The sequence below is a fragment of the Trachemys scripta genome, chromosome 16 (assembly GCF_013100865.1).
Source record: "Trachemys scripta elegans isolate TJP31775 chromosome 16, CAS_Tse_1.0, whole genome shotgun sequence".
Classification (NCBI taxonomy): domain Eukaryota; kingdom Metazoa; phylum Chordata; order Testudines; family Emydidae; genus Trachemys; species Trachemys scripta.
The window spans coordinates 26,598,983-26,624,552 of record NC_048313.1 but is presented as its reverse complement, the minus strand read 5'-3'; the positions used below and the strand labels follow the sequence as shown (position 1 = coordinate 26,624,552).

General features: G+C 45.2%; 1 protein-coding gene across 2 annotated transcripts; it reads left to right on the top strand.

Moving 5' to 3' along the window:
• LOC117888501 (CD209 antigen-like protein D) lies at positions 1-24,144 on the top strand. Of its 2 annotated transcripts, XM_034791966.1 has the most exons (10): positions 1-170; positions 5,734-5,784; positions 6,733-6,870; positions 7,077-7,127; positions 7,898-8,023; positions 9,917-9,979; positions 11,003-11,092; positions 12,264-12,433; positions 13,121-13,230; positions 23,108-24,144. In XM_034791966.1, the coding sequence occupies exons 1-10, from the start codon at positions 95-97 to the stop codon at positions 23,241-23,243; spliced, it is 1,011 nt and encodes a 336-aa protein (XP_034647857.1). In that variant the 5' UTR covers positions 1-94; the 3' UTR covers positions 23,244-24,144. The 2 variants fall into 2 exon arrangements, with proteins under 2 accessions (XP_034647857.1, XP_034647858.1); XM_034791967.1 differs by lacking the exon at positions 9,917-9,979.
• The last annotated feature ends 1,426 nt before the right edge of the window (positions 24,145-25,570 follow it).

The following is a 25,570-nucleotide window of genomic DNA, read 5'->3' as shown; positions in this document are numbered from 1 at the left end:
TGCTTCAAGCAGAACTGGCTCTGGGGTTGGGGTGGGGTGGGGTCGGTTGATTCAGCAGCAGCCCACCTAAGCCCCTGGTCCCCAGCAATAAGGAATGTCTCAGCAGGAGCTCTATGGGAATTGGCTGTGCCCTCCACCGTCACCAGGGAAGAGACTGGTGAGACAAACAGGTAAAGACAAAGTGGTTGGAAACAGTTGGCACCATCTGTAGCCAGGCTTAGAAGGGGCAGATGTATGTTGTGTTGCGGTTGTGTGACGTGTGCAGCCATGTGCATTGTGGGGTGTGGGCAAGGAGCATATACCTACAGACATGTGTGCTTTGTGTGTGTGTGTACATGTGTAAGCCCCATTTAATGTGGATTATGTGGAGGGTGCATATGCAGTTGAATGTACTGTGCTTTGTGTGCAGGACTGTGCGCCTACACATGTGCTGGTGTGTGAGCGAGTTTTGTGTCTGTGTGTGTACATGGGTGTGTAGTACATCCATCTTGCTGTGTGCAGGGCTGTGTGCGTTCTGTGTGCGTATGCAGAGGTGTGTGCCATTTGTATGGGAAGAGAATTGTGTGTGTGTAAGGATGTGCAGATGTATATGCTGTATAGTGTGTGGTCATTGTGTGTGTGTGTGTGTGTGTGTGTGTAGCATAAAAGAGTGCAGATATGTGTGCTCTTCGTGGTGCATATTTGTTCAGAAGGGAGAGGGGTAAGATGGGATAAGGTCAGTCAACCATAAACACAATACATCTCCCACTCAAATCTAGTGGTAGCTGGGGAACCCCACTGTGGTTCTCACTTGCATCAGTTTAGATCTTTGTGGAAGAAAATGACTTGGAAAATAACTGAGGAACCATAACCGACTGTGGGCTGAATTCTGCTTTCACTCAAATGCAGGCAATGGGCTGATGGTGTTAGCAGGCCTAGTTCCTCTGGAGCTAGTAGAATTGAACTGCTTGCATCCCGGTGGAATTTAGTGGGGCTGGATGTGGCCAGATCCCAAGCTGGTATAAATTGTCATCACTCCATTGACTTCAGCACAGGACGCGGATTTACCCCAACTGGGGATCTGGACCTTTGTCAGTAAGGGCATGTCTACATCAGGAGATATTTTAATTTGAGGTTTACATTTGGGAAGAGTGCAGAACATCAACCGTTACAAAGTTAACTTCTTCCAGTGAATTGGCAAGTAATTAACTCCAGGTCATAAACTCTATTGTAGACAAGACCTGAAGGTAGAAATAATATTAAAATGTCACCGGGATCAGATATGTCATGTCCAAGACTCTAGGACAGATCCGAGAGGCCTTCAAACCCATACAGATCCTGGCTGTGCTGTAAGATTGAACTGTGTTTTAACAGTTTCTGGGAAGAGCATAACTGTAACCCCTGACCTGGCTGGATTTGTAGCAGGGATGGGATGTAGGAGGCTCAAGGGAGAGCAAAATCTCCCCAACCACGTCCGGACATACGACCTCCATGCCCAAGGCAAAATGCTTCTGAAGAGCAAATTTGTTTCCCTTTTGGAATACGCTTCGCATCAGATATTTTCTAGGGCTATCAAGCAATTAAAAAATTTAATTGCAATTAAGTGCGCGATTGATCGCACTGTTGAACAATAATAGAATACCATTTATTTAAATATTTGTGAATGTTTTCTATTTTCTATTTTCAAATATATTGATTTCAATTACAACAAAGAATACAAAGTGTAGAGTGCTCACTTTATATTTATTTTTGATTACTGTAAAAAACAAAAAAAATCGTATTTTTCAATTCACCTCATACAAGTAGTGCATTCTCTTTATCATGAAAGTTGAACTTACAAATGAGGAATTATGTACAAAAAAATAACTGCATTCAAAAATAAAACCAGGTAAAACCAAGTCTGCTCAGTCCTATCTCAGTCAATCGCTCAGCAAATAAGTTTGGTTACCATTCGCAGGAGATAATGCTGCCCGCTTTGTTTACAATGTCACCTGAAAGTGAGAACAGGCATTCGCATGGCACTGTTGTAGCTGGTGTTGCAAGATATTTACATGCCAGATGTGCTAAAGATTCGTATGTCCCTTCATCTTCAACCACCATTCCATAGAACACATGTCCATGCTGATGATGGGTTCTGCTCGATAACGATCCAAAGCAGAGCGGACCGATGCAGGTTCATTTTCATCATCTGAGTCAGATGCCACCAGTAGAAGCTTGATTTTCTTTTTTGGTGATTCGGATTCTGCAGTTTCCACATCTGAGTGTTGCTCTTTTAAGACTTCTGAATGCATGCTCCACACCTCGTCTCTCTCAGATTTTGGACAGCACTTCAGATTCTTAAATCTTGGGTCAAGTGCTATACTTATTTTTAGAAATCTCACATGGGTACCTTCTTTGTGTTTTGTCAAATCTGCCGTGAAAGTGTGAAAATGAACATGTGCTGGGTTATCATCTGAGACTGCTATAATATGAATATATGGCAGAATGTGGGTAAAACAGAACAGGAGACATACAATTCTCCTCCAAGGAGTTCAGTCACAAATCTAATTAACGCATTATTTTTTTAATGAGCATCATCAGCATGGATGCATGTCCTCTGGAATGGTGGCCCGAAGCATCAAGGGACATACGAATGTTTAGCATGTCTGGCACGTAAATACCTTGCAATGCCGGCTACAAAAGTGCCATGTGAACACGTGTTCTCACTTTCAGGTGACATTGTAAATAAGAAGCAGGCAGAAGTACCGCCTATTAATGCAAACAAACTTGTTTGTCTTAACAATTGGTTGAACAAGAAATAGGACTGAGTGGACTTTTAGGCACTAAAGTTTTACATTGTTTTGTTTTTTTAGTGCCGTTATGTAACAAAAAAAATACATATGTAAGTTACACTTTCACAAGGAAGAGATTGCACTACAGTACTTGTATGAGGTGAACTGAAAGATAGTATTCTTTTGTTTATCATTTTACAGTGCAAATATTTGTAATAAAAATAATAATATAAAGTGAGAACTGTACACTTTGTATTCTGTGTTGTAACAGAAATCAATATATTTGAAAATGTAGAAAAACATCCAAAATGTTTAATAAATTTCAATTGGCAGTCTATTGTTTAACAGTGTGATTAATCGCGATTAATTTTTTTAATCGTGATTAATTTTTTTGAGTTAATCGCATGAGTTTGCGGCGATTAATTGACAGCCCTAGTAGTTTCAGAGGGCAGTTATCATGGAAACCTTCCTGCTACACAACCTTCAGTCCACCAGCCTCCACGGGAGATGGCATTAGCTGAGTTCCGTGCTTTGCCACCATTGGATAATTAGGGCCAGATCCCCAGTTAGTGTTATTCTAGACTTGTCTGCCCTAGAAATGTTTGTTGCTTTAACTATATACTGGTATTGCTAAAGTGGAAAACCCCAGGTAGCATGAATGCAGTTATACCAGCATAAAAGTCTTTATCCTAGCATAGCTTCTTCTGATACAAGAAGAAGAATAAGCTATATTGGTATAAGGCACCTTCCAACCAGTATAAATGCATCTACACTGAGGCTTATACCAGAATTTGGGTAAAAAAAAATCACGCCCTCAACCGACAGTTATACCGGTCACAGGTTTCAGAGTGGTAGCCGCGTTAGTCTGTATCAGCAAAAACAACGAGGAGTCCTTGTGGCACCGTAGAGACTAACAAAGTTATTTGGGCATAAGCTTTCATGGGCTAAAACCCACTTCATCAGATGCATGGAGTGGAAAATACAGTAGCAAGTATATATACCACAGTACATGAAAAGATGGGAGTTGCCTTCCCAAGTGTGGGGTCAGTGGTAATGAGACAATTCAATTAACAGTAGAATACCAAGGGAGGAAAAATCACTTCTGTAGACTCATAGACTCATAGACTTTAAGGTCAGAGGGGACCATTATGATCATCTGGTCTGACCTCCCGCATGATGCAGGCCACAAAGCCGTCCCTACCCTTTCCCTTGACTCTGCTGTTGAAGTCCCCAAATCCTGTGGTTTAGAGACTTCAATTAGCAGAGAATCCTCCAGCTAGCGACCCCTGCCCTATGCTGCGGAGGAAGGCGAAAAACCTCCAGGGCCTCTGCCAATCTACCCTGGAGGAAAATTCCTTCCCGACCCCAAATATGGTGATCAGTAGAACCCTGAGTATGTAGGCAAGATTCTCCAGCCTGACCTTCATTAGCCATTATACTGTTAACCAGAAATGGCACGCTGTTCCTTTGACTAAAATCATGTTATCCCATTAGACCATTCCCCCCATAAACTTATCTAGCTTAATCTTAAAACCAGACAGGTCCTTCGACCCCACCGTTTCCCTCGGTAGTATAATGAGGGTGGCCCATTTCAAACAGTTGACAAGAAGGTGTGAGTAATAGTAGGGAGAAATTAGTATGGGGAAATTAGTTTTTGTAATGACCCATCCACTCCCACTTTTTATTCAGGCCTAATTTGATGGTGTCCAGTCTGCAAATTAATTCCAGTTCTGCAGTTTCTCACTGGAGTCTATTTTTGAGTTTTTTTTGTTGAAGAATTGCCACTTTTAAGTCTGTTATTGTGTGACCAGGGAAACTGAAGTGTTCTCCTACTGGTTTTTGAACGTTATAATTCCTGATGTCAGATTTGTGTGCATTAATTCTTTTTCATAGAGACTGTCTGGTTTGCCCAATGTACATGGCAGAGGGGCATTGCTGGCATATGTTGGCATATATTACATTGGTAGATATGCAGGTGAACGAGCCCCTGATGGTGTGGCTGATGTGGTTAGGTCCTATGATGGTGTCCCTTGAATAGATATGCGGACAGAGTTGGCACCGGGGTTTGTTGCAGGGTTTGGTTCCTGGGTTAGTGTTTTTGTTGTGTGGTGTGTAGTTGCTGGTGAGTATTTGCTTCAGGTTGGGGGGCTGTCTGTAAGCGAGGACCGGCGTGTCTCCCAAGGTCTGTGAGAGTGAGGGATCATCCTTCAGGATAGGTTGTAGATCCTTGACGATGCGCTGGAGAGGTTTTAGTGTGGGGCGGTAGGTGACGGCTAGTGGCGTTCTGTGACTTTCTTTGTCGGGCCTGTCTTGTAGTAGGTGACTTATGGGTACCCTTCTGGCTCTGTCAATCTGTTTCTTCATTTCACCAGGTGGGTATTGTAGTTTTAAGCATGCTTAATAGAGATCCTGTACTGGTATAACTCTTCTAGTGTAGACCAGCCCTCGGTGTTGCTCTCTTGGAGTCAATGAGCCAGACTCCAGTTGAAGAAAATCAGCTGTCGCTCCACTGAAGTAAATGCCGATTTACACCTGCTGAGAATCTGGCCCATAAATTGTAACAGACTTTTTCTTTGATGAGTTTCACCTCTTTTTTTCCCCTGTTGGTGAACGGTCTCAATTTCTGTCCTAATGATGTGTTATCCAAAATGATTTGCTGGTCAACTCCTCCGCTTGTAAGACCATTCGCCATATTTTGAAATCCAAGGACACATGGCATCACTTCCGTTCCCTGACTGGATAACTGTATCTCCATGGATCAGGTTTCTAGTAGCAAAGGTTCACGCTTACAGGTTCAAAGCTCTCTTACCAATGTTGCTTTAGTGGGATGTTGCCAAAGAGCAGCTGCAGTGAAGATGATTTGGTTTCACCAGCTTGAGGGCTGCCTCTCAGATTGTGGTGTCAGGATCAGATCCTGCAGGGGTATCCCCTAGAGAATTCTCACTTTTTCCAAACACCTACCCTTTTCCTTCCTTGTTTGCAGGGATCTACTTATTAGCAGGGGGACCAGCACATGCAAGTCACTTCAGATCTGGTGAGTCCATATTACTTCCTCCTCATGTTCCTTGGATCAGGCTTTCTGCATCTGGGCCAGAGCAGAGTCCTGGGCCACAGCTTGGTGCAAAGCGAACCTCGATGAGATGCCAGTGTAGAGATAACTCTACTCCCAGCTTTGCTGGTGATTTATATGCGACCTTGGACCTCTTCTCTCTTTGTGCCTCCGTTTCCTCATCTGTGAAACGGGTGTAACAACTTCAATCCCACCTTCAAACAGGTGCTTTGAGATCTGTGCATAAAGGGACCGATTCTCCCGTCCCACACGCCAGTTTTATTATTTGTATTACGATAGCACCTCAAAGCCCCACCTGCAATCAGGGCCCCATTGTGCTGGGTGTTGCACAGCCACATCATCAGAGACCATCCCTGCCCTGAAGAGTTGTCAGTCTAAATTTACAAGACAGGCAAAAGTGACGGGACAGCGGCAGGAAGTGATTCGCTCAAGGTCACATGGTGGGTCAGAAGCAGAGCAACAAACAGTACCCAGGGCTCCTGAGTCTTAGACTAGTGTCCTAACCACTAGGCCACCGTGGCTTTCGGCTTTGCTCCGTAAACTAAACCTACTGGACCAGCCAACATCTCCTCACTTCAGCAGTTTCTACAGATTTTCTCCATTATAAGGGAGAAGAGAATGGGGCTCCAAAAGAAATGAATAATATAATCATCATCCTTCTAGCAGTGAAGAGGGCAGTTGGTGAAATCTCACTGCAGGTGTTCTGTAATTCCAAAGCGACTAAGAGCTCCATGCCCAGGATGTGGAATCCCCTATGAATGTTCTCAGATGCAAAGGATTTGCTCTCATCAAAGTGTATTAGCTCATTGGGCCAGATCCTCAGTTGATGTCATTTGAAGCGATGCCCATTTATACTGTCTGAGGATTTGGCCCAGATTACTGTACTGGGGTTAATTCTTCTCATCTATTTAGGCTCACCTGATAGTTTTTCCAATGAGGAGGATTATGACGATGTGTCCCTGTCCGAGACGGGAGATCACATGCAAAGGAGGCTACCAGCTTATCAAGACAATACAGATGTAGCAAGTCAGAGAAGCAAGGAAAGCAAAGGTAGAACCTACATCTCCTCCTGTTTGCTCCCTGGCCTGAACCGATCCCTGGTGAAGTCAGTGGGGATTCACCAGAGATGGGTTGGGGCCCACGACTGCATGTGGAGTTACACTCCCAGCAGCGGCGTGGCCTGGAGAAGCCTGAATATTTGATCGTGGGCGAATTGACGCTTCCTCCAATGCCTGCACTTTCCTTCCTGTTTGCAGGGGTTTACGTGCTAGCCGGGAAGCCAGCATCTTCAAGTCTCCCAAGGACAGGTTAGTTGGAGTTCCTGCAGTCTCCTGTCCCTTGGACTCTACTCCCTGTGTTGCTCTGGGTAATTGGATTCATATGGGCTACGGGGCAGCCATCAGATGGGAATGACTTTTGGTTGCTATAGACCTGGAATCAATCGATCTGTCTAAAGGTTTTATCCTGCCACCTGACCACCTTCCACATAAAGTTAATAGTATTAGCAGAGTCCCTAGTGGACTTCATGGAGTCTCTACCACTTCTCCCTTTTGGTTTGGATTGGGACTGATGCCCTAGAGGTTAAAGTCCTCATATCCATTTTCCCTGACACCCCACAGCCAACCCCATGCCTGGGGACAGATTGGAGCCAATGCCTGAGAGGTGAAAGGTCCTGTGTTCCCTTCCCCAACCTCTGTCTTCTGATCTAACCATGAGACTCCACTCACCTCTCAGAGCTGGGGAGAGAACCCAGGAGTCCAGATGCCCAGCCCTAACCATCAGGCACCACTCTCCTCTCAGAGATGGGGAAAGAATGCAGGAGTCCTGAATTCCGGGCCACACCCAGATGTGACCACTAGACCACACTGCTTCCCATTACTCATTTAAAAGAGCGAGCCATCATCATTGTTTTCAGTGCAAGCCAACATGATTCTGAAAAGTTTAAATAACCACAAAGTCTTCCTTTAACATCAAGAGCCTGGGTGAAACCCTGTCCTGGGGTAAATGATTCCGGGATCCGTCCTGCTAGGAAATGCTGAAAGCACAGGGAGGTACTAACCAGTGCTGCTCTCCACAGCTGACCCCATTCCTGACGCCAATCAAGGAATAGGCTACAGACCGAAGTCCATTGTGACACTGTATCTCCTGATGGGCATTTGTTTTGCAATGTGGGCAGTTCTCCTCTCACTGGCAGTGGTGAAATGTAAGTCTCAGCACAAGTTAGTATGGACGCCTACATTGGGGGGGGGGGGCGTGAGGGAGGGGCCTACTGATGTTATTCTCTTCTCTGAATTAATATATTTGTGCTAGGATAGGCATGCGACAGGGGCAGAAGTGGGGAGACAGCATCACAGATAAGCAATTAACAGAAAAAAATCCATTGCTATCACCTGCTCACACACACACACACACACCCACACACACACCCCAAAACACCATCGACACACACTGATCTCACAGTGGTGCCAAATTATCCCCAACACACACTGATCTATTATCCTAGTGCCAAAGCATGCACACACATGCGCGCGCACACACACACACACACACACACACACCCCAAAACACCATCGACACACACTGATCTCACAGTGGTGCCAAATTATCCCCAACACACACTGATCTATTATCCTAGTGCCAAAGCATGCACACACATGCGCGCGCGCACACACACACACACACACACACACACTGATTTCAGTGCCACTCATGCCAAAGAGCCCCCAGTACACACACTAATCTCAGTAGCACTGGTGCAACAGCACTATACTCTGTGTCTCGGATCTGTTACACGAGCGTAAATCCAGAGTAACTCCAGCAAAGTCAACAAGGAGTCTGGTGGCACCTGAAAGACTAACAGATTTATTTGGGCATAAGCTTTTGTGGGTAAAAAAACCTCACTTCTTCAGATGCATGGAGTGAAAGTTACAGATGCAGCGAAGTCACAATGCTGTAAGCCTCATGTGATGTTGTCCTGAGCCCTGACCTGACCTGGTATTACTTTACACCCGCCTTGCACGGATGTAGATAACTGCACAAGGTTCAGGGCAACAGGGGCTCAAGCCCTACCCATACTAGCAACACTACTTTACCACTGAATGTTAAATGGGCTCGTGCTATTATTGACCATGGAGAATGGGGATGGGGGAGTGCGACCAGCAACTCCAGACAAATCCCTGCTCCAGTGATTCACCCATCAGGTCCTCTCCAAGAGAAAAGTGAGTGCCATATCCTCCTTCCCCCTCTCCCCCCCCCCAAGTGTTCTTATAATTATTTATTATTATTACTTGTATTACAGTAGCTCCTAGAGAACCTGACCAAGATCAGGGCCCCATTGTGCTAGGCACTGTACAGGAATATAGAGAAAGGCAGTCCTTGCCCTTTCAATCTAAATGGATGAGGGTACATGTACACAGTAAAAAAAAACCCAGAACCTATGGCAGCGGTCTCAGACCAGGATCAGTTGACTTGGGCTTGTGGGGCTAAATATAGCAGTGCAGATGTTTGGGCTTGGGCAGGAGCTGGGCTCCAGGACCCTCCCTGGTTTCACAGGGCAGGGTCCGGACTGATCCTGAATGTCTACATTGCTAGTTTTAGCCCTGCAGTGTGAGACCCGTGAGCCTAGACAGTTCACCTGGGCTCTGAGACTGGCTACCACAGGTCTTTTTTTTTTTGCTCTGTAGACATACCCTAAGAAAGACAAAGGGTGGCAGGGACTCCTGTCAATGCAGTCAAGTCCCATCCCAGCAATCCCACACTTAGGGATCAGATACTGCTCTTGGTTACAGTGGTGTAAATCCGGAGTAACTCCACTGGGTCAGATACTCAGCTGTGTAAATCAACGTAGCCCCACTGACTTAAAGGCATAAGCCAACCTCTCATTATTGGGTGGTAGGAGGAAACTTCCCCTGGAGGCAGGTTATCACCCGTGCACCTTCCCCCAAAGCAGCGAGCGGAGGCTGCTGTTGGAGACAGGATACTAGACTAGATGAGATTCCTGATAGGATCCAGTGTGGTCATTTCAAGCTAGGTGAGGGTCTGGCCTATTTATTTTAGCATGAACGGAAAAAGCCATATTCTTTTGTTTCCTTTTTAGACATGGAGATGTCAGAGGAGTTAAAAGTTTTAAACTATAACCACTCGGAGAGGCTAATGAACGGTAGGTTCTGGGACTCTAGCTAACACGTCGTAGGTACTTCTGGTTCAAAGTGGAAAGTGCTGGGTTTGAATTCGGGGTGGGTGGGTCAATTTGGCCACGCTAATCCTTTCAGGAATCCCTGGCCCATCTCTAGCACCACCCACTGAAGCATCTCAAAGCTTTTTGGAAATAATGAAAAAAGCGAAACGATCTGATTCTCCTTTCATTTATATCAAGAAAAGAACCATTGACTTCGCTAGAGTTACTTCTGATTTATAGCAGAATTCCACCTTTGGACCTGATTCAGCTCTCACATCAGTTTAGATTAGTGTAGCACCACTGACGCCAATGGAATTAGTGCAGGTGCCCACTGGTTTAAGTGAGATCAGGATCAGACCCGCTCAGCTTAATGGAGTTACTCCTGATTTACACTGGATAGTATGAGAGGAGAATCAGATGGAGAAACTGAAGCTGCAAGAGGCGAAGGATTTGGTTATGGTCACACAAAGAGACAGGGCACTTAGAAGATCCTCAGCTGATGTAAATCAATAAATGCCAATTGACATCCACATTGAGGCTTATTGTTATCCCTTATCTGTATTGTGGTACCGCCCGGTGGCCCCATCCCTACTGTGCTAGGCGCTGTGCAAACATATAAAAAAAAATCACGATCCCTGCCCCAAACAGCTTACGCTCAAAGACAAGAAAAATCAGATGAAAACAACAAATAAATGGTAGGCGCACACGATCACAATGAAGGAATTAAGGATCTGGCCCATCACGAGGAAGTCTGCCTCTCATGGAGCTGAAACTGAATTTCAATGATTACTTGCATTACACCAAAGTCAGGGGTCCATTGTGCTAGGCGCTGTACAGGCACATGAAAAAAAACCCGCCCATGCCTGCACAATCTAAAGAGAGAGGGAAAAGAGACTTGCCCAGACTAACAGACAGAGGCGGGACTAGAACTGAGATCCCTAGCACAGCACCTCATCTGCTAGACCATGCTGCCCACTGATTCATCTGATGCTTTGCACTTTTCAGTGGTGCAGGACCTGGCTGATGCACGAATAGAGCGAAAGAAAATCCAGACCAACGTGAACAAGAGCTATAAGGAATTGCTGGATTTGACAGGTACATCAGGCATATTTTCATCACGGGTATTTTCTCATGGTCTGTTCATGGTACCGGTGAAAACTATGTTGATTGTTATCAATTTTACCCCAAGAAGCATCAAAAAGGGGCTGGTGAACGAAAGCCCGTTTCTGCTCTTGTATAAATCCAGAGTAACTCAACAGAAGACTACTGAGTCACTTTGAGTTTATGTAGGGTTACCATACGTCCGGATTTTCCCGGACATGTCCGGCTTTTGGGGGCTCAAATCCCCGTCTGGGGGGAAATCCCCAAAAGCCGGGCATGCCCGGGAAAATCAGGAGGGCTCTTTGGCCGGGGCTGGGGGCATGGTGCCGAGCCCGGCCGGGCGCGCGGTGCCGGGCCGGGGTCGCAGTGCCGGACGGGAGCCGGGGGTGCGGTGCCGGTCCGGGGTCCGGGAGCCGGGGGGGCCGCGGGGTCCGCTGGGCCGGGAGGTCCGCGGGGCCGCAAGCCGGGGGGTCCGCGGGGCCCGCGGGGCTGCGAGCCAGGGGGTCCGCTGGGCCGGGGGGTCCGCTGGGCCGCGGGGTCCGCTGGGCCGGGGGGTCCGTGAGGCTGCGAGCCGCGGGGTCCGCTGGGCCGGGGGGTCCGCTGGGCCGCGAGCCGGGGGGTCCGGGGGGCTGGCAGTGCTGGGCGGGCCAGGGGTGGTGGGCTGGGGCCGGCACCCCAGGGCCCGAGCCGACCCAGGCTGGAGCCGCCGGGGGGCCAGCCTGGGCCGCGCCTCCTCCCCCCACACCGCTCCTTACCTGCTACAGGCTTCCCGCGACTCAAATGTTCGCGGGAAGCAGGGGAGGGGGCGGAGACTTTGGGAGGGGGCGGAGTTGGGGCGGGGGGCGTGGGCGGGGCTGGGGGCGGGGCCGGGGCCCCTGGGGGTGTCTTCCATTTGGAGGCACAAAATATGGTAACCCTAGTTTATGGCCGGGTGAATAAGAGCAAGATTTGGAGAAAGGAAGAGTCGAAGGAAGGCAGAATCCAAATAAAAAAGGATTTACGGGTCAAAATGGTTCATGGGAACAAATTGGAAGACAGTGGAATGGCTGGAAAACATGTGACACGCTCCCAGTGAGCCACCTCACTAAATAAGCAAAAAGTTGCTTTCTGCATAAGCCTTTGTTTCCAATGGTAAAGCAGAGCTGTCCTGAATTCTCCCTTACAGCATCCATCTGCAATGCGTTCCCAGAGCCTATTCAATGTGCAGCCGGCTGGAAGAAGTTTGGGAAAACATGCTATTACTTTTCAAATATGACTACAGACTGGATGGGTGCGAAGCAGTTCTGCACTGATCAAAAGGCTTCCCTGGTTATCGTTAACAATGACAACGAACAGGTAAGCTATCCCCGCTGTTTGCTGTAGTATGCCATTCACAATGGAAAGAGTGAGGCCTAAAGATTCTGCATTCAGCTCCATCCATGTCAGTCCAGAGGAACTCCAGGCAATTCAGAGGTATTTCACAAGTTTGCACTGTCTCATCTTCCTCTCTGACTGATGTAACTTGACTGGCTGCAATTAAGTTACACTGACGGGAGAAGAGAATCAAGCTTGGGGTAGGAGTTTGTGACTTTCGTCACAAATGTGATTTGAGATTTGACCAGATCCTGAGATTTGGAAATCAGCATAGCTCTCCTGAAGGCGATGGAGCTCTGTCAATTTTTGAGAATCTGGCCCTTTTGACTTCAGTAGAACTACACCAGCTGAGGATGTGGTCCTGAAAGCCCATCTGTGCTTCTTTTAGAGCACTGGGGAAGAGGCTATGGTGGGAGGACGTTTGTCAGAGACATGCACCCTGCCCGACTGGGAACTCCCAAACTCATCTCCCCTAAGGCAGTGAAAAAACATTCAGAAGGCCGTGACTTTTGATCGCTAGACAGCTGGCTGACTTACAAGTGAAAGGCTGTTGAGATACCATGCCGATGGATGCCTTGGAATTGTACAGACTGACCGTTCCGTTTCACCTTGCCAGTCCCCAGAGCCATCATGCTGGCCTTCTTCATAGTAAATTCTTTTCCATTCTAGGCTTTCTTGAAAGACTGTAATAAACAGAAAAGGACATACTGGCTGGGACTGAGTGATGCAGAGGAGGAAGGGAAGTGGCAGTGGATAGACAATAGCCCGTATTCTGTCAGGTAAGCCCCTTCTCATGCAAATCCTTTAATCAGAAAGTTAGTCCCAATCCTCGGGAGTTTTGAAGCCATTGATATGTCTGTTTTGTCTCTTATCTCATGAAAGGGGACTGAGTAGGATAGGCTCAGAACAGGCACTGACCCTGGGAAGCAGGGATGCAGAACTGGGGCTGGAATCTTAGCATGGGAGGACTGTTTTACATGAATTTAGTGCCAATAAAAAGTATCCCGGAGACTGAAGTCCTTTGTTTATCTGCAGAGAAGGTACAGCCCATGCAGCAGCCAAGAAAGCCCCGCTTCTGCCCCGGCTGTTCCTTGCCAATACGTCTCTCCTCTGCCCTGGAGGGACTCCTCTGGTGAGAGGGGAGTTCAGTCTCCACGGCCTATTCCATCCTTGGCCTCTCTGCCCCAATGGCCAACATATTTTTGTGAGTGAGTGAGTTTCTCACAACATCCTGCCTGTCCTAATGTTGGTACACAGGGCGGAAACCAGTCTCTTCCATAGTTATGGTCTTGAGATAGCCTATTCTGCCCTCCTTGCAAAGGGTTCTTCTTCGGGTTTTTCTTGGGATTCCTCACACCAGTCAGTTTCTACTTGGCAGCTTCACGTGGGAATCTATGTGTTGGCATTCAGAGTACAAGCCCCACTTATGTCCAGCAATTCCTTCTGATTCTGATGGAAATGAGCTGCGAGTTGTTGATTTCTCAAATATCTTCATTGGTGATGAAGTTTTTTTTCAATCAACTCCCAGAATCTTTCGTAGGCACTAAATTTCCAAAGTTGTCCAGTTTTCCGTCTAAGATTTTAGTAAATCTCCAGGTCTCGCAGCAGTATGTTAGCACCGAGATTACATTTCAATGGGAAATTCTCAGGTTTTGTTCTAGTACTATATCTCTTTGATTTCTATATGTTGCTGAGTTTAGTAAGTGCTGTGGGTGGCTTTACTATCCTTGATGTCACTTCCTTCTTGAGGCCTCTGTTAGCTAACTTTCTTGACATTTTTGCATTCTACTGTGACGTTACTGCTTGACATCTGGGTTTCAAGGATGTTTGTTTTAGCATAATTAATTCTGAGCTCCACTTGACGTGCTATTTTTGCCAAATTCTCTGTCTTTGTTTTTAACTTTCCGGGGATATTGCTCAGTAACACAATATAATCAGCCAAGTCTAGGTCTTCTAGGCATTTTGCCATCTACCCATGCTATATCAGTGTTTGTGTTGCTAATACACGTCTTTCTTCATTATACAGTCTATTGCAATGCCAAACAATGGTGGAGATCAAATTCAACCCTATTTCATGCGGTCCACACTGAACCAGTCTGCGGTCTGGTTGTTCACCCTTACAGAGCACTTTGCATGGCTTTGATGTTGCTTATGACTTTAACTGGGATTTTGTAGGCCTGAAGAATATTCCACAATGTATGTCTGTGCAGGCAGGCAAATGCCTTTTGAAAAAAGAAGGAAAAAAAACATCAATAAAATGGATGAAAGATGGAGTTTGCTATAAAGGTTCTAAATGTGAATATCTGATCTACATAGGAACTTTTGGGCCTGAATCCAACTGCTTCTTCCCTAAGCTTTGCATCCACTACCTCTTTCATTCTGTGTAGTATCACACGGCAGAAGGCTTTCCCTACAACAGAGAAATGTAACTCCCCTCCAGCTGTTACAGTCAGGAAGATCGCTCTTTTTGGGTATTCTGACAATGATTCCATGATTCCACTGGTCAAAAGGAAACCCCCTTTTCCCCAAATGTCATTGAACATCTGTCAATTTTGGTAGTATCAAATACTTTCAGCATCTCTGCTATAATTTGGTCATCTCCCACCACTGTTACTTTTCAGATTTTTGACTTCAGCCTGTACTTCTGACGTCTTTATTGGATTGTTGTTAATGTGAAGTTGATCAGCTTCCCGTGTTTCATCAAACATGGCGCTGAAATGGGCCTGGGTCTATTGACGACTTCTTTGAAATGCTCTGCTCATCTGTTTTATCGGTTCTACTTCAGTTGTAAGCCTTTTTCTGTCTGCTTTTTATTGGCCCATGTCTGGTTTTGAAATTTTCACACTTGTTTTTAGTCACTTGGTAAAAAGCTCCGTGGTTTCCTAACATAGCAGCAACAACAGCAACTTCAACTTCAGCCGCTAGGTCTTCAACGTATCTTCCCTTGTGTTGCGTCACACTGTTTTTTCTGCTTTCTTATACTCCTCTTTTGGCTTTTGCCAATAGTTTATTGGTCTTAACATTCAGTTCTTCCCTTGATGAGATACCACATCTCTTGGCTTATCCAATTCTTGCTCTGTCTGTGTTGATAACCAACTGTGACTGTTGCAGCCTGAATCATATGGTTTCTGAGCACTTCCCATTTTTCTTCAGGTCTGTGTCTCACCTCTCTCTGCCTCTGTCAGTGCCTCAAGCCTGTTTCTTAGTTCAAGTTGGAATTTCTCACACTACGCTTTTGCTTTCAGTTTTATACTGTTGATTTTCCTTTCCCGCTTTCTGCTTAGCATTGATCGTTCTCAATTTTAATTTCAGTTTAGCAATGCAAAGATTGTGGTCACCATTAACATCTGCTGCTCGATATGTCCTTACCTCTTAGACGGATTACTTGGATCTTGAGCTAGTGTGGATGTGATCAATCTGACTTTTCATTTTGCCATCTGATGAAATCCAGGTTTCTGTGTGTATTCATTTGTTAGGGAACAGGGTACTTGCAAGAGCCAGGTCGGTGACCAAGCACAATTCAGTGAGTCTCTCACCATTTTGGTTAATGGTTCCCAACCCATGCTTCCCCATTGCGCTTTCCATTCCCGAGTTGTCACATCCTATTTTAGCGTTAAAGTTTCCCATCACAAGGAGGAAGTCATGTATAGGTATTCAGTCAATCACACTTTGGAGACAATTGTAGAATTCATCTTTATCCTCAGCACTATGTTCCTTTGTTGGCACTGTATGATGGTCATTCTTAGGAATCTGGTTTGGAATCTGGCACATATGATGTTTTGGTTAATCAGTTCCAAGCCAGTGAGTGATTTTTCAGCAGAATCTGTCAAAATGAGAGCTACTCCCCCGAGTGTTGTTGTCACTATGACCTGAGTAAATGAGATGTTTCTTCTCTGGCTTGAAACGCTTCTTATCCGCACCTATCAACCTGCTCTCACTGATGCTCAAGATTTCAAGTCTATTGTTGTCCCTCTATCTCATGACCTGCAAGATCTTTGATGTTTGAAACATTGTTCTCATATTCCAATGACCAATTCTGAACGCCAGCGTCAAACTTGTGGGGTCCTGGCTTCCCCCAGGAGCCTTCTTGCAGCATGAGGGGGCAGCAGTGTTCATTTCTACTGAAATGTTGAGATATTTTTACTAGACACAGTTGCCAACTTTCACGTGGTAAATAAGCACCCCGACTTTCACAAGTCAATCCCATTTCAAAACAAGGCCAAAACAAGCCAATCCCTAAGAACTAGGGCTGTCGAGCACTCAAAACAATTAATCACTCAATTAATCACACTGTTAAACAATAATAGAATACCATTGATTTAAATATTTTTGGATGTTTTCTACATTTTCAAATATATTGATTTCAATTAGAACACAGAATACAAAGTGTACAGTGATCATTTTATATTTACTTTTTATTACAACCTAATACAAGTACTGTAGAGCAGTCTCTTTATAATGAAAGTTGAACTTACAAATGTAGAATTATGTACAAAAAATAACTGCATTCAAAAATAAAACCATGTAAAACTTTAGAACCTACAAGTCTCACTTTCAGGTGACATTGTAAATAAGAAGCAGTCAGCAGTATCTCTTGTAAATGTAAACATACTTGTTTGTCTTAGCAATTGCCAGCAAGTTAACGAAGTATGGGCTGGATGAATGGACCATAAGGTGGATAGAAAGCTGGCTAGATCGTCGGGCTCAACGGGTAGTGATCAAGGGCTCCATGTCTAGTTGGCAGCCGGTTTCAAGCGGAGTGCCCCAAAGGTCGGTCCTGGGGCCGGTTTTGTTCAATATCTTCATTAACGATCTGGAGGATGGCGTGGACTGCACTCTCAGCAAGTTTGCGGATGACACTAAACTGGGAGGAGTGGTAGATACGCTGGAGGGTAGGGATAGGATACAGAGGGACCTAGACAAATTAGAGGATTGGGCCAAAAGATACCTGATGAGGTTCAACAAGGACAAGTGCAGAGTCCTGCACTTAGGACGGAAGAATCCCATTCACTGTTAAGACTACGGACAAAATGGCTAGGAAGCAGTTCTGCAGAAAAGGACCTAGGGGTTACAGTGGACGAGAAGTTGGATATGAGTCAACAGTGTGCCCTTGTTGCCAAGAAGGCTAATGGCATTTGGGGCTGTATAAGTAGGGGCATTGCCAGCAGATCGAGGGACGTGATCATTCCCCTCTATTTGACATTGATGAGGCCTCATCTGGAGTACTGTGTCCAGTTTTGGGCCCCACACTACAAGAAGGATGTGGAAAAATTGGAAAGAGTCCAGCGGAGGGCAAGAAAAATGATTAGGGGGCTGGAGCACATGACTTATGAGGAGAGGCTGAGGGAACTGGGATTGTTTAGTCTGCAGAAGAGAAGAATGAGGGGGGATTTGATAGCTGCTTTCAACTACCTGAAAGGGGGTTCCAAAGAGGATGAATCTAGACTGTTCTCAGTGGTACCTGATGACAAAACAAGGAGTAATGGTCTCAAGTTGCAGTGGGGGAGGTTTAGGTTTCATATTAGGAAAAACTGTTTCACTAGGAGGGTGGTGGAACACTGGAATGTGTTACCTAGGGAGGTGGTGGAGTCTCCTTCCTTAGAGGTTTTTAAGGTCAGGCTTGACAAAGCCCTGGCTGGGATGATTTAGTTGGGAATTGGTCCTGCTTTGAGCAGGGGGTTGGACTAGATGACCTCCTGAGGTCCCTTCCAACCCTGATATTCTACGATTCTATGAATTGGCTGAACTAGAAGTAAGACTGAGTGGACTTGTAGGCTCTAAAATTTTACATTGTTTTGCTTTTGAGTGCAGTTATGTAACAAAAAAAACCTGCATTTGTAAGTTACACGTTCACGATAAAGAGATTGCACAACTGTACTTGTATGGGGTGAATTGAAAAATAGTTTTTCTTTTGTTTATCATTTTTACAGTGCAAATATTTGTAATCAAACATAATAATATAAAGTGAGCACTGTACACTTTGTATTCTGTGTTGTAATAGAAATTAATATATTTGAAAATGTAGAAAAACATCCTAAATATTTAATAAATTTCAATTGGTATTCTATTGCTTAACAGTGCAATTAATCATGATTAATTTTTTAAATTGCAGTTAATTTTTTGAGTTAATCACGTGAGTTTACTGCGATTAATCGACTGCCCTACTAAGAACCCCAACACTCTATGCGACTAGATCCCCCCAGCGTGCAGTCTGGGACTGTGGTGGGCCCACTGTGCACCCCTGACTCTCTCCCCCCCCTTGTTCCTGCTTGCCCCTTGCCCCTGCTTGCCAGGAGCCGATCAAAAAAAAGAAGAAGCAACAAGCTAAAAGCCAAAAACTAGCCAACAAGCAACTCACAAGCCAATTAAGCCAAAAACAAGACCAATTTCTGTGTTTTTTTCATGGGTTTGGCATGTCTGACCAGCAGCCCCAGCACGCAGAAAGTGGGGTTCCATTATGGTGGTTAGTTGTTATTCTTCTCCATTGTTATATGGACTTGTCCCTCTGGTAAATGAATTGACACTAAGGGACAAATTGTGACTTAGCATAAGTGGGTGCATCTCTGTGGATTTGCACCTGCTTTCACCAGACCAGACTTTAGTCCTAGGGATTCATTTCACATAGACCACCAAAGAGCCATCAGATGGGGACATCTCCTGGTTGTTTAGTCAACTGGTCTGGACTGACCCAGTAATTTAGAACTGGAACTCTCCAGTGTTCAGAGCAATCCAATCTCCCCTGCCTTGGAAGAACTCTTGCTGGAGAGTTGCCACTCTTGCCAGGGTTTGAGTTGTTCTACAGAACCTTCCCCACCTACAGCTTCTTCCCAGTAAGTAGGGGTGGCACAGTGCCCTCCCAGTGCCCCTCCTTGTGGTACAGCAAGGCCCTTCAGGCACACTTCCCTCAGTTCCCTGTACAGGGATTCAGAAATAAATTACTCACCTCCAGAATCTTTAAACAATATTCCCCTTTTCCTGGGGTCTAATTTATTTAGTATATACGCATAGGTCTTCTGATTTTCAGTTGTAACGGATAAAGACTGATAAAACACCACGATACAAAAAGAAAAAAAATCGGAATAAACACTGGAAAATATTACTTGTATCTAAGGGCTTGTCTGCACAGAGCAGTCATTCGGATTATGGGAGTTGGGATGGGTGATTTCTAAAGCCTACTAATGTGTTGTGCATTAATTGGTCCGTGTAGACCCTACTGGTATGGACTAAAGGTTCCCAAGTGCGTTTTAACGTAGTGCTGTTTGAAACAATACTATGTTAAAGTGTGCCTAGGGAATATTACAGTACATACACATTACTAATTACAGTACATATGAAGAGAAAGTCCCCAAAATCCCCAATGTTTGTAACTCAAATATTGCTAAAAATAAATCCCCCAAATTGAAATGAATAAACCTCACAAACTAGAAGCCTTATTAATACAGCTTTGCCCAAAATAGCTCAATGTTTGGTCCAGCGTCTTTCCAGCCCTCCTTCTTGGGATGGGGGATTTCAGTCCTGGCCTCCCTGGCCCATAGAGTCTTACCTCAGAGTCAGGGGTTTTCCTAGGTCTCTTTCTTGGGGCCAAGCTGTCAAGCTTCTCCCACAGCTTCCCTTACTGGGCTGTGTTTATTACCTCAGGCCCACTGTGGCTTTAAACCTGCTTCTCCTCCAGCTGGTCCTTTTTCACATTAGTCCGTTTTCTCCCTGGACTGGGAGAGCTTAGCTGCCATCAACCTTCCACTTCCTGCAGTGTCTCCCTGTTTTGAGGGAGGAGGCCGACTATATCCGGACCTCTTTCCCAGAGCTGGTTCTGCTTGGTTAGGAGAGGGTGAAGCCTTGCCTCACCATCTCTACAAGACTTCTGGTCCTGGACTCTTAAAAGAATAGCACAGGTTTTCACCAATCACAGACTCTTCCCTGGGACCAATTCTCCTTTCCCCACAGCTGCCTTTGTCCTTTTCCAAGAACCTGGGGTACTAAACCTTAAAAGGACGACACCACAGGATACGGATGGGATGACCCCAAGGCCCTACTACCCCGACACTGCAGGGAAACCATTGACCCATTGATATGCCTGGCATTAATTCCCCTTTTGCTAACACCAGTGCAACTCCAGAAAGCCAGATTCCCAGCTCATGTAAACTGGCATTGCTCCATTTACATGTCCACTTACATCAGATGAGGACCAGAATGTACAGATGACGGGACTTACTGGTGTAAGAGGAAAATCAGGTCTGTAGTGTTATAAGTACCCTGTAGTGTTATCAGTACCCAGTTATCAGGGCCCACGTTCCAAAGGGCCCTGGCCCGGCCCACTCTTCTCCGCCCCCCCCCTCCACCTCTTCCCCTGAGTATGGTGCGTTCCCACCCCTCCCCGCGCTTCTCAAGCCTGCTCACTGCTCGGGGGAGGAGGCGGAGAAGCGGCGGGGGCAGGGCCTTGGGGAAGGGGGTGGAATCAGGGCACACCCCCTCAAGCCCCCTGCCGTGAGCCGCTCAGGACAGGGGGCTGGAAGCCCCCCCACGACTCCAGCCCACACCCCCAGCCCCCTTCCCTGACTCCTGCACCCCCACGACCCCAGACCTGTCTCCTGCATCCCTCACAAATACCACACACACCCAGTCCTCACTCCTGCACCCCCCCACACATACCCAGCCCCACCCTGAGCACCAAATGGAAGCTGCCCCAGGTAAGCGCGCCACACCCCAACCTCCTGCCCCAACTCTCAGCTCCCTCCCTCACCCTAGCTCCTGGCCAGACCCTGCACCCCAACCCCCAGCCTGCTCCTGCACCCTAAATCCCTACCAGACCCTGCACCTCCAGCCCTGTGCTCAGTGCAGAGAGAGACGAAGAGAATGGGCTAGAACCAGGGAGAAAGTTGGCACCCGCTCTATGTGTGCAGGGGCGGGGGGGGGATCCTGTTTAGCCCCTCCCCAGCCCTGCTGCACTTACAGTTTACCCCCAGCCCCTCCCTTGCTTCAGGGACCAACCCTAGCTCCTGCCCTGCTGTGCTTTTGCCCCCGGCCCCTGCCTTGCTCCAGTCAGCAGGGACTAATCCTCCCCCCATGCCCCACTGTGCACATCTTGCCCCTGGCCCCTGCCTCACTCCATCTGGGGACCAATCCTTCCCCCCCCACCCCGCCTCACTGTCAGGGTGGATAAAAATCAATGACTTTTTTAAAAAAAATCAAAAAATCGGATTTTTTTATTTAAATTGGCCTTTTGAGGGAAAAAAACTATTATATCTCATCATGGAATAGGGATTATAAATTCTAATTCTATAGTATGAGACAAGATATTCATGCAAAGTTTTGTAAATGAGTTCTAATAGTTCATGGATTAGGGGCCCAATCTTATGGGTTCCACAGGCTTCTTACAGAGTATTTAGGTTAATCTTTCTATCTACCCAATGGGACTCAGTGCTCAGTCTAGAAGATACCATCAGAGATGCTTAGTTTTGCAGTTCTCAAACTGTGGATTTGTGTCTCCAGAGGTAACACGCTTGTTCACAGCAAAAAATGTTGTAAAATAAATAAATAATATATAGTGGTGAGAAATAACAGACCTCAACTCTATTGCCCCTCTGCAAATTTGTGTACACAGAGTCAATCCCTTACCTCTCTTTAAATGTGAAAAGTTTCAAAAAGTTCAATGACTAGAAGATTGTTGGGGGCGGAATAGATCTGGACAAGGAGAAGAAGTCTGGAGATAAACGTGAGAAGCGAGGGACATATGCTTTTTTGTTAAAATATTATGTTTGCTGTTGAAAAAAAAAATCCAGAATACTTAACGTTGTTGTTTTAGTTAAATAAACAATTTAAATGTCTGTGCAGTGATGTTCTCCTCCTAATTCAGCCGGGCACGAAAATCCTCCAACTATTAATGATTAACCTGTTGAATTGGAGATAGTTCACCTCCCAATGCCTTCATAAATATCTGCTTCAATTATCTTTGGTAAATGAAATAACCAAACAATCATTCATTTTCTGATATAGCTGTAAAACTCATCTGAAAAGTTTTCAAAATAAATCACTGTTTAAAAATGTATAGTGTGTACCTTCTAAAAATGAAGCCTACATCTATCTCTGAGTTGTGACGAATATGTATTAAGGTTATAACAACAAACAAGAATGCACTTTTATGTAGAAAACCATGATTAAATTGAGTCTTCCTGACTAGTGATTTAAATCAAATCCACCCTGCCCGCTGTGCTCTTGCCCCTGGCCCCTTCATTCCCCGGGGGGGCCCACAAATATGTTTGGCGCCGGGCTCACAAAAAGTTAATCCAGCCCGGGTTACCTTCTCAGAGTAAACTTTTGGTCTCCATTACACTGGAGTAAATCTGTAATCTCTCCATTGACGTCAATTTGGTTTACTCTTACACTGTTACCAGAATATGACCCATTGATTTAAGCTTAAAAACTCGATGAATTTGTAGATATCTGTCTCTTCAGTGGAAGAGCTGTATTTAATAAAGGGGGCTGAGATCTACAAAATCCCTCCTTAGCGGCTACAGTTACTGGCACTGCCCTGAGAGGCGTGAACTTTTCCCATTTGTCTTAGTGGGTTTTAACTCTGGAGCCTGAAAGTGACCTTTTAAATGTCAACACAATTTAACTACATCAGCAGACTCTATGTGGCTTTGTTTTTCTTGGCAGCTTTTGGAACTTGGGGGAACCGGACATCCAGGGTGAGGAGGAAGACTGTGTCTACATGAGTTCTACTGGGACATGGGGCGATTCCAAGTGCTCCCAGCCCAATTACTGGATTTGTGAACAGACATGGATCTGCTGACCCACTTTTCAAACATGCTGTCATTATGGGATTGAGCACAAGTCCTACTGCTCCTCCTGCACCTGCTCAGTGGCTGACAAGAACTCACTCCAGCTCTCCAATAGCTGAACTGAAGATGACGTTTCTCCTGATTGTTAATACCGCTCTCCTGCATGCTAGTTAGGGCTGTAGGTTCAGGGGTCCAAGTGGTCCCAAAAAAGTGGCAGTATTATACCTCAGCCCTGCTCACTTCCTCAAGCTTTACCCATAAAACACAGAGCAGCTACACACTTCAGCTAAAATTATCAGTAGTTGAAATGTAACTGTGCTGACACGTAAATGGCCACCATTAGGCTTCAGAATCAACACCCACTTTAAACAAATGAGGAAAGTTCATGCCTCTCAGAGCTATGAGGCCCAATTCTTTACTTGCATCTGTTTTAAACCCACATAACAACTAATTTCAATGTAGTTACCTGTGCATCAGTAGTGTCTACTTAACTCTCAGAAAATATGGCTTCTATAGACTAATTCTTATACTTCAAATCCACTCCTCAAAAAATATGATAGTGTTGACAAGACCCCTTAAGGGGATGCAGCCACTTCACTCAAACCATATATTTAGGCGTGGCAGAATTAGGTTGTTTTTATATATACAATTTTGAAAGATAAATAGTATCAATGTTTATTTAAGTATTTAAAAAAAATTATCAATGTAAATTTTCACAGTTGTAGAAAATTATGGGCAGGTCAGACAATATTTATTTTATGACAGTAGATAAATTAAACTAGTGGAGACATCCTATCTCCTAGAACTGGAAGGGACCTTGAAAGGTCATTGAGTCCAGCCCCCTGCCTTCACTAGCAGGACCAAGTACTGATTTTGCCCCTGACCCCTAAGTGGCCCCCTCAAGGATTGAGCTCACAACCCTGGGTTTAGCAAGCCAATACTCAAACCACTGAGCTATCCCTCCCCCTATTTTGAATGCAGACATTCAAAAAGTTAAAACATTATCACCATTAAAAACACAAATTGTCAATGTCACATGTCAGAATATACAAAGTAGATATCCTTAAATCAAACTCTAATACATGCTCAAGCCGTATTTTCTTACTTTATCTATCTGTAAATTCTGATTATTAACAATGAAATTTTTTGGGCGGTTTATTTGTGTACTGTGAAATTGACATTTACCAACATTGAGTGATAAACATCGAATCCCTCCAAGCTTACATATATTCCTCCTTCACTTTCTATCACTCCATGCAAGTTGCATCTCTCCCTGCCTTAAGCCATGTCCTTTCATTCATTTGTGGAATAATAATTATGTGATTCTGTAGCTAGGGTCAAGTTGAGTTTTGCCCTTTAAAACAGGGATTCTGCTTTATTGTTATGTAGAAAGAACATAGCATATTTTCCTCAAACGTGCAGAAATTGTAACTGAGCACAGAATGGATTTTCTGAGGGTTTACAAGTAAATCTGTTGACTAGTTTGGATTACAATCAATTAAACTTGTGTCCTTTTAAGAAGTGCAGTGCACATTGCCAGACTTTTTTTTGTACTGAATGACAAAATCATCTGTTGCGACAAACTATCTGTTTAAAGATTGACCTAAGTGCTCTAAAATTGACATTTGTTGGATTTCTTTAAATTTGGGGTGCCTCAGGAAGATGCAGGGTAGGATTAGTGATGCAAATTTGGAGTCATTCGAGCCAGGGATTCCAGAGATATAAGCCTGGAAAAAATAGCTATTTTTAAAAAACGGTTTCTAGGTGGGTGGTTTTTTTTGCAGAGAGCTAGAGCTCAAACTATTGATGGGATGCAGGTAAAAATGGTCTCAAGCTGAGTCAGAGTTTAAAATGTGGTGCAAAATCAGAGATATGAAAGATGAAGTTGGGTCTGTGTGTTTGGAATGACACAAACCTGGAGTCGTTTCCATTTTGTAGGTAAGTACGTCGAGTGGTCAACTTTTGGTTGTGTTGCAACACGTCTTTCAGCTTATCAGAGCATTCTTCCTCTAAGCCTTGGAACTAAGAAAGAGCTAAGCCTGGAGGTGGAGGACCCGCGGGTTGGGGTGAGGGGTCAGGCCATTGTTTTGAGAGAGCGGGTGAGGAATGGGCTGAAGAGAAACAGGAGGGCCTATTGCCATCTGATTGCCCCTCTTGTCATGGTCAAGAGGGGCAATCAGAATAACAGTAATGTCCCAGAAACAAATTGGGTTTCCCATAATTAATAAAATTGTATTTGGTCATGACAGTTTGGTAATTCATGACTATAAACAGTAACATCGATGAATACATCATCTTGCCAAGCCTGATCGTGTGGAGTTGACTTGGCATTAGGTTG